Here is a 13647-nt window from a genome sequence, read left to right as displayed (position 1 = left end):
TATCTATCACCTTCCTAATGCTTCCTAGCATTATACACCTCTACCCCAATATACCGTGACTCGGTATAACACGAATTCGGATATAACACGGTAAAGCAGCACTCCGGGGGGGCAGGGCTGCGCGCTCCAGTGGATCAAAGAAAGTTCGATATAACGCGGTTTCACCTATAACGCAGTAAGATTTTTTTGGCTCCCGAGGACAGCGTTATATCGCAGTAGAGATGTATTAGCTTTTTGACCACCACTGCACACTGAATAATGTTTTCAGAGAACTATCCACAATAGACTCTAAAATCTCATTCTTGAGTGGTAAAAGTAATCTAGAACCCATCATTTTATATGTATAGTTATGATTATTTTTTCCCATGTGTGCTAGTTTGTACTTATCAGCACTAAATTTCACCAGCCATTTTGTTGTCCATTCACCCAGTTTTATGAGATCCCTCTCTAACTCTCTGCAATCAGCTTTGGACTTAACTAGTGAGTAATTTTGTATCATCTGCAAACTTTGCCAGCTCACTATTCATCCCCTTTTCCAGATCATTTATGCATATGTTAAACAGCACTAGCCCCAGTAAAGATCCTTTGGGAATCCCGCTATCTACCACTCTCCATTATGAAAACTCACCATTTATTCCAACCCTTTGTTTCCTATCTTTTAACCAATTACTGATCCATGAGAGGATCTTCCTTCTTATCCCATGCCAGCTTACTATACTTTAGAGCCTTTGGTGAGGGACCTTGTCAAGGTTTTCTGAAAGTTTAAGTACATTATATCAACTGAATCACCCTTGCCCACATGCTTGTTGACACCCTCAAAGAATTCTGATAGATTGATGAGGCATGATTTCCCTTTATAAAAGCCATATTGACTCTTCCTCACTATATTGTCTTTATCCTCTGAGATAATTCTGTTCTTTACTATCGTTTCAACCTGTCTGCCTAGTAACTGAAGTTAGGCTTACAAGCGTTTAATTGCCAGGATTGTCTCTGGAGTCTTTTTTTAAAACTCAGTGATACATGAACTACCCTCCAGCCATCTGGCAGAGAGGCTGATTTAAGCAATAGAGTACATTCCACAGTTCGTAGTTTTGCAATTTCATATTTGAGTTCCTTCAAAACTCTTCGGTGAATACTATCTGGTCCTGGTGACTTATTACTGTTTAATCTAGCAATTTCTTCCACAACCTCCTCTACTGACCCCTCAGTCTGGGACAGTTCCGCAAGATTTGTCACCTAAAAAGAAAGGCTTAGGTATGGGAATCTCCCTCACATCCTCTGCAGTGGTACAAATATTTCACTTAGTTTCTCTGCAATGGCCTTGTCTTCCTTGAGTGCTCCTTTAGCACCTTAATTGTCCAGTGGCTCCACTGATTGTTTGACAGGCTTCCTGCTTCTGATTTATTTTATTAAAAATGTGCTGTCAGTTTTCGGGTCTTTTGCTAGTTGCTCTTCAAATTCTTTTTTGTCTGCCTGATTATACTTTTACCCTTGACTTTTTAGGGTTTATGAACATTTCCATTTTCTTCACTAGGATTTGACTTCCAGTTTTTAAAGAACGCTTTTTCGCCTCCAAGCACTTCATTTACCCAGTTGTTTACCCATGGTTGCATTTTTTGGTTCCCCACCCCCCCTTTTTTTTTAAAGTGGGGTATGCATTTAGTTTGAGCCTTTATTATGGTGTTTTAAAGTAACTTCCATGCAGTTTGCAGGCATTTCACTCTTCTGGCTGTTTCTCTTAATTTCCATTTAACTAGCTTCCTCATTTTTGTATAATTCCCTTATTTGAAGTAAAATGCTACCGTGGTGGGTTTATCTGACATTTTATCCCCCTACAAGGATGTTAAATTTAATTACATCCTGGTCACTATTACCGAGCGGCTCAGTTATATTCACCTCTTGGGCCAGATCCTACATTCCATGTAGGATTAACTCAAAAACTGCCTCACCTCTTGTAGGTTCCAGGACTGGCTATTTCATTTAACGTGTCCACAAATTTCATTGCTGCATCCCCTTCCCAGTCACTAGGAGGACAGTTGAAATAGCCCATTATTGTTGTATATTCTGCCTTTGTAAGCCTCTTTAATCTCCTTGGGCACTTCACAATCACCATCACCATCCTGGCCAGGTGGCTGGTAATATATTCCTACTCTTATTATTCAAACATGGAATTTCTATCCAGAGATATTCTATGGATCTACTTAATGTACTGTCCGCACTATGGTTGGGGGACTTTTGTTATGATTTATGTATATAGGACTTTTGTAATTAACCCTGAAAGGGTTACATATACTTCAGGACTATTTCTGGGGTCTCTGAAGCGAAAACTGAGGCATCCATGCTTGTCATACCATGGCCTACCACCAGAGGGCACCCAGGTGAGGCTGCCCTATGACATGCACTTAGTAGAATTTGGAAGTTGAGAGCAATTATCTCATACAGCACAGGTTATAGCAATACCTAAGTATGAAAAATGTCCACATTTCTATTTGCAACTAGGTACACATATTTTAACGTGAATGAAAAAAAAGAATGATACGGTGATATTCTGTATATACATATAATAAACAATTAAGGATTACAACTTTACAATGGTAATGAAGAGTTAGCGCAGAGGTTCTCAAACTTTTACATTGCTGATCCCTTTCACACAGCAAGCCTCTTAGTGCAACCCCCCCTTATAAAATTAAACACACATTTTTTATGTTTAACACTATTATAAATGCTGGAGGAGAAGCAGTATTTAGGGGTGGAGGCTGACAGCTGATGACCCCATTTAATAACCTCACGACCCCCTGTTTGAGAACCCCTGAGTTAGAGGAAGTATCATGTTACATAGATATGGAAGTCTCAAGACAAAATGTCAGCCCTCTTATTACAGACTACTGAAACTAGGTTTCTAAAGCTAGGACTAGTAAGAATGAGAAATGTGTTACTTTTTAGAGTATAATGTCATTTTGTTAAGCACACTGTAATTCATCTCCTCTAGTATATTATATTAGCATGTGTTTTGTAGCATTAGTACACATGCTCCTACCACACACAGATTTCAAGACAAGTTTACTGAAAACAGCTGCTTTAAAGTTTTATTTATTGAAAAGGCTTAATTAGAGTTCATCATTGGTCGGGCTGACCAATTAAGACTTTTAAAAGGTTATGCACTGCAGACACCCGGGACTAACAGGCTATTCAACTTTTAAAAACAGGTATTTTTGTGGGGACTTTCTTCAGTTTCCCTACTAGATGTTATTTCCTATTCTTCTGTGAGAGTGACCATGGTACCTCTTTAAAGGGCTCAACATTTGTGTGATTGAGCAAGCAAGTGTGTGTTTTGGGGTGAGCGATGGTGGGGTCTTTCAAAGTGACTGGAAGCTTTGGAAAATATAATCTGTGGGTGTGATAGACATCTAAATTACAGCACTCAAGTAACAATCATACCCAAGAACTATGATCTCTTCCCCCTTTGGTATCCAGTAAAATTTTTATTACTCTCCAGTTGTGTTATCAGAATACAGCCCAAGAGCAAATATTCCCCCCTCTAATTAAGATTGCTCCTGCCCACAGACAAATGCTACACTCCTCATTCCATACATGTCCAATTCCATTCTATTCAGGTTCTTAAACAGCCCTCACCACCAAAGCATCTGAACACTTTACAGAAGGGCATAAGCGATATGACTATCATTTGTCACATGTTGTTCTTTCTTCCTTCCTCTTCCTAGTGGAAAGCAGTGTGAAATTATATGTATTCTTGAAGGAGTGCACTTTGCACTTAGAATGAAAAGTGGTGAGGTTTGTGATGCTTCTTTGATCCTGTGGGAATTTATTCCCCATTCTGGGACCGTCCCTAGAGAAAGCTCTGTTTCCTGTACAGATGAGCTTTACCCTTGCAGAAGACAGTTCTATTGTGCCAGAGGATCAGAGTTGCTAACCACAGTCCCAGAACTTTTTGTAATTGCAGAAAAGAAAAGGACAGGCTTTTATAAGCTTCCCTGTCTAACAGAGATGGAAATTAGATTATTTTCAAGAATGGTTTAACAGCTCTGTGGGGATTGTGTGATTTTGTTTTTAAAACCAGCCTTTTGGATATTGTTTATTGTGTGGAAGTCTCAGATACTCAGTGTAGGGGAATCAGAGGTGGAAATAAAAACACTGTCAATCACTTAAAAAAGAAATGGAACCAATCTAGTCTGGCAGAGCATACCCCCAGCTCGCCTTTAATTATCACAATAACCACCTTCCAGCCAATGACTTGAGCTAAGCTTCCCTCAAAGCACCACTACCCTTTGACCAGACCAGAGAGGCTTCTGGAGTTGCCTTCCATTATAATCCAAATATCTCGCAGTCTAGGAAGCCAAGAATAAAAGTGTACTACTTCCATGTTTTAATTGGTAACCTATTTTTAACTTTAAAAATCTGTCACTGAAAGGGAATAAATCAAACTTTAGATCAACAATTCACCACAAATTACAGCCTTGTATTCACTGAGGCCACATGTTACAATACAATATTAAGTTAGAGAGATGGAAAGGACCTTAACTCAACTCTCCCAAATATAGTTGCTCCAAACAATTACTCTGAGTATACTAGCCAAAGTTTTGTTTTTAAATATTTTTAACTTTCATGCAATACTACAAGACAGACATTTTAACGTAGCTGATGATTTCTATGACAAAGCGAGTGACTATAAAAAGTGGTTAATACACACCATGTAGAACTGCAGGCGATAATGTCTCTTCACTAAGCTCAGTACAAACATGCAGAAACCTGTACAACAAAGAACAAAAAAAGAAAGGTGCATGTTGTGCAATCTTATTTTCTAATTACACTGGATAAACAGAACCCTGGATATACAACAATTGGTTTACTTTGAAGAGGCTTATTCTTCCATCAGGCTTTTAGTTTAAAGGATTTCAGCATATCCAGTAAATGATATACTGAGATTTAATTCCACTGGCATAAAAATACTAATTATTTCATGTCAACTTTGTTCCTTTCAGTTATCAGCAAAAAAACAGTCACCATATACATTAATTTTACACTACCTTTAAAATCTACTATATTTATTTTACACTACCTTTAAAATCTACTACTCCAAAACAAGTGATAGCTATTTTATTCCGATGTTCACTTCATTAGAGCTAATTTAAAGAAGAATGCCAGGTTTAAGATCCCTCGCCCAAGAGACTTAGTGTTATATTTGTATGAAAAAAATAGAAATGGTATTTTGTTTATTTATAGCGTAGCCCCACCACCAACCCATGGCCAAGGGGTATGGAGGACAGGGATTTGGGTCCTGGCCGGTATGAGAAATGGCGGTACCTCCTCCTCCCACCGTGGCAGCCTTGTGCATGATCTGAGTTTGGGCAGAGCTCAGGGGCCCTTAGGTCCCCACAAGGATACTTTAGTGGCCTGCATACAGCTCACATCTTGAGGCTATTAAAGAAAGTAAGGCGTCATGGATGAAAACCATGATCCATAATTGTTCTGTCTCTTAGACAAACTACTGAGTAACAGTGGGTCAATTTTCAACCTGGAAAAAGGTTAAACCGTCAGGTGCCACAAGGTTCTGTATTAAGACCAAGATTGCTTAATGTGTATTTATGAAATATCTGAAACGCAGAAGGAACAGTAAAATGGCAAAATAGGCAAATGACAACATAAATCAAGGTGAAAGGTGACTGTGGTGTTTCAAAAGAAGCAAACAGATTAACGGGCAACACAATGCCAGATAAAATTAAGTGTTGACAAATGCAAGGTAATATATACATTGAAAGTAATAATCTGAACTACTCATACACCTTTCTTTGTATAACTACTCAGGAATGGCTCTTCCTGTGGGCAGGTTATTCCATACTCACCCACTTTGCAGTTTCTTGCATGTTTTTCAGACAAATCTGTTACTGGCCCCTGTTGGAGTCAGATTACTGGTCCATTATTGTAATTTCTATGCTCCTGAGAGCACAATTAGAAGACAATGGCTTTTCACAAGCAACTTTGCAACTGGAACTAGGTTAAAAATTCTGTTGATATGTAAGTCAAAACAGAACCCTGCCTTTGTACCTAGTATTAGGTGTTTCACAAGTGTTCCTCAACCAGATAATTTATGTTCTTAAAGAGCTCATAACACACACTCCCTTCAGATTGTTTCAATTATCACTAAGCCCTCACAGTATTTAGAAACATCACCCTTGACTTGGCTAGCCAAACAGAAAAAACTACAAAGCATGTAGTCTGACACTTCCAGCAGTTATAATAGGTGTTCATTCATGACAAGCTTATTCCTTCTCCCCCACAATCTTCTGCTTTCTAAGCAACCCCCTTTTAGGCAGTACCCACCACTTAAAGCTTTGCCTTCCATCAGATTTCATATTCAATTTTTTCATTGGCAAAACAAATACAGACACCTGGTTTCCTTTAACAAGGGAGAGAAAAAATAATGGATGTGAGGAAAGCTACAGGAAATAAAATGAACTTTTGAAGTGCAAACAAATATGTAAAAATGTGCTCAACACCACTGAATAAGAATACATTAACCATTGATGGATTTGGGAATGGTTTACCAAAAACTCACCTGTCAAGTAGAGTGTAAAAGATATAAACCTGTGGTAGCGAATTAGGAATTGAAGTTGCTCTCTTCTCTGAACAAAAGTAGCGAAGTAATCTGCCACTGTCTCTCCATAGAAAAAATAGTTCACACACAACAAAAAGTACCTATAACATATACAACAGGCACTGGTTATTTTTTCTGGACTATTAAAAATACCTCTTGTACTGTTAGATTCTTTCAACAAAAGAAAAATCATCAAAAAGTACAAACTGAGGCAAATAAAACAGATGCTCATGAGCAAATTAAATACAAACAAAATTTCAATACTTCCATTAATTGAAATTCTTGCTTGTTACTTACCAGCTTAAGGATCTAAACCATGGTAATTCATAGGAATGATAGACTCTGTAGCCTATAGTAATGATTTCATGGAAACACTTTACTTGAATGCTCAAGACCTGAAATTAAGATAGAAAGAAGAATTATCGGGGTGCACAGTTCTCTAAAGGCACTAACAGATGATAATACCTGCATTAAAAATATCTGTTGCAGTCATTGCATAAGCAGTTTGGATAATTTCAAAAGCGATTACAGGATGAAACAAACAAACATTCTATTTTGAACAAATAAAAAATGAGGCATTCTATAAAATGAAACACTGGGGACTGATTTTAGTTGCTTCACCATGAAACCTACTGAGGCTATCAACGTTTTTAGGGAAACTGTTTTTTTAGAAAAAGGTTTGGTAAATGCACTCACAAACGGCAAGTAAGAAGCCTTCCTTGATGAATAGGGTTTTCAACCTTTTCTTTTTTTTTTAAACCAAATTTAATTTCGCATTTAAAGGGGAGATTTTCAAAGGCTCAGAGAAAAGTCAGGTGCCCATTTCCCACTGAAGTGCAATAAGAGTTGGACATCTGTGTCTATGCTACACAGTTAACATGGGTTAGCCTATCTCACATACTAGCATCCCCATTGCAAAGCCCTACCAGAGTTAATTCTGTGTCCTCACTGTCTCTGCATCCACCCATGTGTGTCTGGGGGCATATCTTCTTTATGCAGAGACACCTAGGGTCACTGTTTTTCCCCAGTCAATTGCACCAGTTGCAGGTGACCTTCTCTGTCCTATAGGAAGGATCATAGGAAGACACTGGAGACTATCAGTACCTGAGTGATTTAGCCTGTGTCCTCATTGCAAAGTAGGAGAGCTCCAGCCAGAGTTAAAGTGGAACCCCATTGTAACCCACACCCCCATCCAGATAAGCTAGCCCTAAAAACCCAGATCAGAATTTTTTCTATGTAGACAGCAGAGAGGCTAAGGCTAAAACCAGGGAAAGAGCCTACATGTGCAGTGTAGACACACCCTACATTTCTAGGACTTTCCGGCTACTAAGAGAATATTACAAGCTGAACAGATCTACGCTGTCTTCCTTAATGTGTAAACATATACCTTTGTTTACACTTGGCAAAAGCATAAATTGGTAACACACATATGACATTTTAACTAACACAACGTTAAACAATTATGTCTTAGTGTGGACAACACTTGTTTAAAGTGTGTTAGCTGGTCATGGCTAACGTTTGTTGTCATATTTAACATTGTATTTAACGTCATGATAGTTAAAAACATGTTAACTAACTTGTTGCTTTTTCACAGTACAGACAGAACCTCAATGTTTACCCTCTAAACTTTTAAATATTTTGATACCACTCCTCTCAAACCCTCCACACACTTTAAGCCCTACTAAGCAAGTAAATCTTTGACCTCACAACCTCTGTTAAAATTTAAACATTTCTCTCCTCCTCTGTTGGAAATAAAATTGTCAGTCTTTCCACTGCATGAGCCATTTTTCTTTATAAAACAGATGCTAGAATATGTGATCAATCAAATGTAGTTTCTCTACACACTTTATAACATTGTGAAAAGATCTGAGCCTTGAAACTTCTGCTGTGTGGTGTAACACGTGAATAAGTTCATACGGTTACTTTTTGCTTCAAGGCTTGTCAGTTAAGCCTGTGTCATGCATGTCTCAAAAGGTAAATATACCAAACCATGTGGCAAAACAATCAGTTATTTTTCCTTCCTCATTATAACCCTATCAGCATAGTGTGAGAACACTCAAAGGAAAAAATCAACACGTATGCAAAGATGACGACTACACTCAAAGTAGTTATTACAAGAAAGAAACTCCATTCATTAAAAGAATGAATTATAGCATTTACAGATCCCCTTTTCTAGAAACTAGAGGAAAAACAGTATCTACGAGATGTAAATATAGGATATGATAATACTGATAACACAACATTCCAGTGGGTCACTACGTGTCACACCTTCCGTAGAGGTTTCAAAACAGGTCCGTCCCTCCCCCCCGCCACACACACACAACTTTTCTGGACAGCTAGACACATTTATTTAGGGTCAAATTCAAAGGAATTAATGGGTACAATTATTACCCCATTTCAATTGTTCATAATGATATACCAGGCTATTACTTCTCATGGTTGGAAAAGTTATATTTACCAATTTTTTCTAATGAATAATGTTTGCATCGTAACAAAAAACTGAAACACATATATACTGTTAAAGACTGAAGATAATCTGAAAGTTGCATATTTACACAGGGAAGTTGTCATTTGAACTATTAAATATCACTTTTAAACATCTGCCTGTAAGAGTACATAAAGCTCCTTCGACCAGACCATTTTTACTATCAGGTAAATTAAAGATGATTTTCAACAGATTTAACTGTACTGTGTTAAAAACGCCATAAGCTGCTGGAACACTGTCTACACTTGGGATACCACTGTCAACACCTGGGTTAATTTCTTCAAAAGTCCATAGTATAGCATTTCAAATGTATGCATCTCCAGGCTCTGTTATACACATTCCAAAAAAACACCTTCTTCACGGACCCCCACAAAAAACTAATAGATAACCATTGAGCATTACTTGTTTTCTTCCACTGTAAAGTGGAAAATTTCTTCTGACCAAAAATATTAGAATATTTGGATTCATTACTGATATACATGGAACTTCTGTTTTTTATTTTCCAGGCTTTCTAAAAGATGATTAAAAGAAAACTGCAGCTTTGGGGGGAGAGCGGGGTTGAAAGATATTTTCCAAAGAGTTTTGTGGCATGACTGCTCAACCTAAATTTAGGTTTCAGAGTAACAGCCGTGTTAGTCTGTATTTGCAAAAAGAAAAGGAGTACTTGTGGCACCTTAGAGACTAACCTATTTATTTGAGCATAAGCTTTCGTGAGCTACAGCTCACTTCATCGGATGCATACTGTGGAAACTGCAGAAGACATTATATACACAGAGACCATGAAACAATACCTCCTCCCACCCCACTCTCCTGCTGGTAATAGCTTATCTGAAGTGATCAATCTCCTTACAATGTGTATGATAATCAAGGTGGGCCATTTCCAGCACAAATCCAGGTTTTCTCACCCTCCGCCCCCCCCCACACAAACTCACTCTCCTGCTGGTAAAAGCCCATCCAAAGTGACCACTCTCCTTACAATGTGTATGATAATCAAGGTGGGCCATTTCCAGCACAAATCCAGGTGAAAACCAGGTGAAAACCTGGATTTGTGCTGGAAATGGCCCACCTTGATTATCATACACATTGTAAGGAGAGTGGTCACTTTGGATGGGCTTTTACCAGCAGGAGAGTGAGTTTGTGTGGGGGGGGGCGGAGGGTGAGAAAACCTGGATTTGTGCTGGAAATGGCCCACCTTGATTACCTGGATTTGTGCTGGAAATGGCCCACCTTGATTATCATACACATTGTAAGGAGAGTGGTCACTTTGGATGGGCTTTTACCAGCAGGAGAGTGAGTTTGTGTGGGGGGGGGCGGAGGGTGAGAAAACCTGGATTTGTGCTGGAAATGGCCCACCTTGATTACCTGGATTTGTGCTGGAAATGGCCCACCTTGATTATCATACACATTGTAAGGAGAGTGGTCACTTTGGATGGGCTTTTACCAGCAGGAGAGTGAGTTTGTGTGGGGGGGGGCGGAGGGTGAGAAAACCTGGATTTGTGCTGGAAATGGCCCACCTTGATTACCTGGATTTGTGCTGGAAATGGCCCACCTTGATTATCATACACATTGTAAGGAGAGTGGTCACTTTGGATGGGCTTTTACCAGCAGGAGAGTGAGTTTGTGTGGGGGGGGGCGGAGGGTGAGAAAACCTGGATTTGTGCTGGAAATGGCCCACCTTGATTATCATACACATTGTAAGGAGAGTGGTCACTTTGGATGGGCTTTTACCAGCAGGAGAGTGAGTTTGTGTGGGGGGGGCGGAGGGTGAGAAAACCTGGATTTGTGCTGGAAATGGCCCACCTTGATTATCATACACATTGTAAGGAGAGTGGTCACTTTGGATGGGCTTTTACCAGCAGGAGAGTGAGTTTGTGTGTGGGGGGGCGGAGGGTGAGAAAACCTGGATTTGTGCTGGAAATGGCCCAACTTGATTATCATACACATTGTAAGGAGATTGATCACTTCAGATAAGCTATTACCAGCAGGAGAGTGGGGTGGGAGGAGGTATTGTTTCATGGTCTCTGTGTATATAATGTCTTCTGCAGTTTCCACAGTATGCATCCGATGAAGTGAGCTGTAGCTCACGAAAGCTTACGCTCAAATAAATTGGTTAACCTAAATTTAGTTTGATAAGACAGAAGAGAAGCACTCAGTGTCTACTGCTCTATTGCAAGGTTGTATAGGACACTGATACAGCTTTGAGTAAGACCAGGCATGTTTCAAAGCTAGAGTAAAATGTATTTGTTTATTTTAGAGGTGACTGCCATAACATGCCTATATAAAGAACTCTCTCAGGAGGCCACACTTGATGCTTCAAAAGAAAGCGAAAACCCATCATACACTTAACCAATTGTACAATGCTGTACAAAGAAGAAAAATATTCCTTGAGGGACAACTCTATGACCTGAAGCAATAGATAATGGGTGGGAGTGTAGTGAAACAAAACGGCTCATCTTTTAGGGCCTATTTTCAAAAACTATCTATGTACACAGTACATGGAACAAAGTTTTACCTGAATGATCATGGAGAAGAGAAAGATATTGGAAGTTACGAATTAATGAAAACACTAACTTAACCACTTTGCCTTAAAAACTGATCCAATGCATTCTGCATTTTATAAAGTTTGGCAACTAACAGTTGTTAGAAAAAAGTTACTAAACACGAGAAAAGCAAGCTTCCAAATAAAATAATATTCAGACACACTAAAAACCAGTTAGGGTTGCTAAGGGACAATAAATTTAAAAAACACCCCAAAACACAATGTAAAACTATACATCTGCATACATCAAAATCTCACCCACCTCCTCAGAAAGACTCTCAAACACATATTGTACATTCTCCTAGTGTGTCAACCCTACTCAGCCATAATTACCTTCATGACATCTCAAGTAAATCTCTGATTTTTCAATAGAAGCTGAGGTAAGCCAACTCTGAGCCTGAAAATCCCACATGTTGATCTAAAGTAGTTCATTATGAAGAGGGCTTCAGACACTCTCGACATACAAATCCTTTAGGATTCTAAGAAGTCATGGTACAAAAAAGAAATTTCTATATGCAAATAACAGAAATTGCACTGAGATTTCAAAGCTTCCTTCAGTTTCTAAAGATGCTTACTTGACATACTCCAACAGTCTGTCTCATCAGTGCTCTTAGAAGACCTTCAGTAGCTGTACCACATATAAAAGTTTGAGATTGCTATTGCCTGCAAGCTAATGGATCTGTTCTTTTAGGTCAAGCTGTAGCTGCCCATGCTTTTAGACCTCAATGTACTGTGTTAAAGCTTTAAAGATGACCATGGACATAGTTACATGTTTCCTGAAGAATAGTTAACAAAACTTAACCTTACAACAAGGCAGCTTTGAGAGGAGGACTAAACTGTGAGCACAATTCTCAATAGAGAAGACTTGAAATCTCAAGCACTAAAGAGATACCACTTGCTGGTGAATCAGACCTTAGTTTCAGGTAACATCTTTCAATATTTAACCTTTCATACACAGCTATCAAGTTCCTCTCCAAACCAGTAACAACTGTTTATAAGTGACAGTGGTATTATCCAGATGCACTTACAGCAGCTCTTGCAGCCATAGAAGAATATTTCAGGGATGTCTGACATAAACTAAATGAAAGGGAGTGGAGGGTAGAAGACACTAAGGTGAAAGAGAACGTAAAATCTATTATAAAAATATATTATGCACAATAATTAAAAAGATGCTGGATGCCTATAAGAGAAAAGAAGGACAGGAAGAAATATAATATGAATGGTTAAAACAGAGCAACAAACTGAGGGCATGATACAATGGGAGATGAGAAAAACATTATCAGTCGGATTCTCTCTCAGCTAAGCCAAGTCCAAACTTGATGCAGTTGAGGAGAGCGAAGAGGAAAGGTGGTTTTAATCCACCTTCTCACTTCTCTGACCTGGGGCCAAAATGTTCCCCGGCATAATTTAGAACAAACTAAGGGAGCTGCTTTAGACAATGCCAGCCACAGCCACCCACTGGGACTACTGTAACAGTCAAGGATCCACACTTTGCCATCTACACATCCCTTACACAGCACAGAAAGGGTAATCACAAATGCAACTTTTAGGATGGCTTGTATGACTATTTGCACTGCTAAGGCAGCAAAAACTCAGCCTTAATTCAGGCCAAGAATATAGCTCTCTACAAAATTTTTTTTCAAAAACTGCATGAATATACAATCCATTGATTATACCCCTTGTGTATATTCTATAAGGAGAAAAAATGTGTTAGGGGAGTTATAAGGTCAAAACACTCAGAAGTCAGAAATACCTAATTTAGGTATCCTTAATCCTACCTGTTTGCACACATGCCTTAAAATATGGTCTCTGTATGCATATGGAGCAATGGCAGTCATACCATAAATAAAGTTTCAATTGAGTTTGTTATAATCCTGATACTGACTTCCCTATAACCTAAAGTATGTTACTGAGGCAACAGTGAACTTTTTCTAGAAAATCTGAAGTGAACTAAACCAACAGTTTATTAATTATGACACCCTAAAAAGAGATGTTAAATACATTTCCACA

The 13647-nt window shown here is 38.7% G+C and overlaps 1 protein-coding gene across 2 annotated transcripts in view; it reads right to left on the bottom strand.

Annotated features, from left to right (window-relative positions):
• The window catches only part of CDS1 (CDP-diacylglycerol synthase 1), a 65128-nt gene that overhangs the window by 18219 nt on the left and 33262 nt on the right, over positions 1-13647 (bottom strand). For both annotated transcript variants that reach the window (XM_073340556.2, XM_073340557.2), the window contains exons 4-6: positions 6911-7008; positions 6575-6714; positions 4709-4767 (exon numbers count right to left, since the gene is read on the bottom strand). In XM_073340556.2, the coding sequence (XP_073196657.1) occupies positions 4709-4767; positions 6575-6714; positions 6911-7008 (297 nt within the window). The remainder of the gene's footprint in view (positions 1-4708; positions 4768-6574; positions 6715-6910; positions 7009-13647) is intronic.

Source organism: Lepidochelys kempii, chromosome 4 (genome assembly GCF_965140285.1).
Source record: "Lepidochelys kempii isolate rLepKem1 chromosome 4, rLepKem1.hap1, whole genome shotgun sequence".
In the NCBI taxonomy this organism is placed as follows: domain Eukaryota; kingdom Metazoa; phylum Chordata; order Testudines; family Cheloniidae; genus Lepidochelys; species Lepidochelys kempii.
The sequence above is the reverse complement of the archived record's forward strand: the minus strand, read 5'-3'. Positions and strand labels throughout refer to the sequence as shown.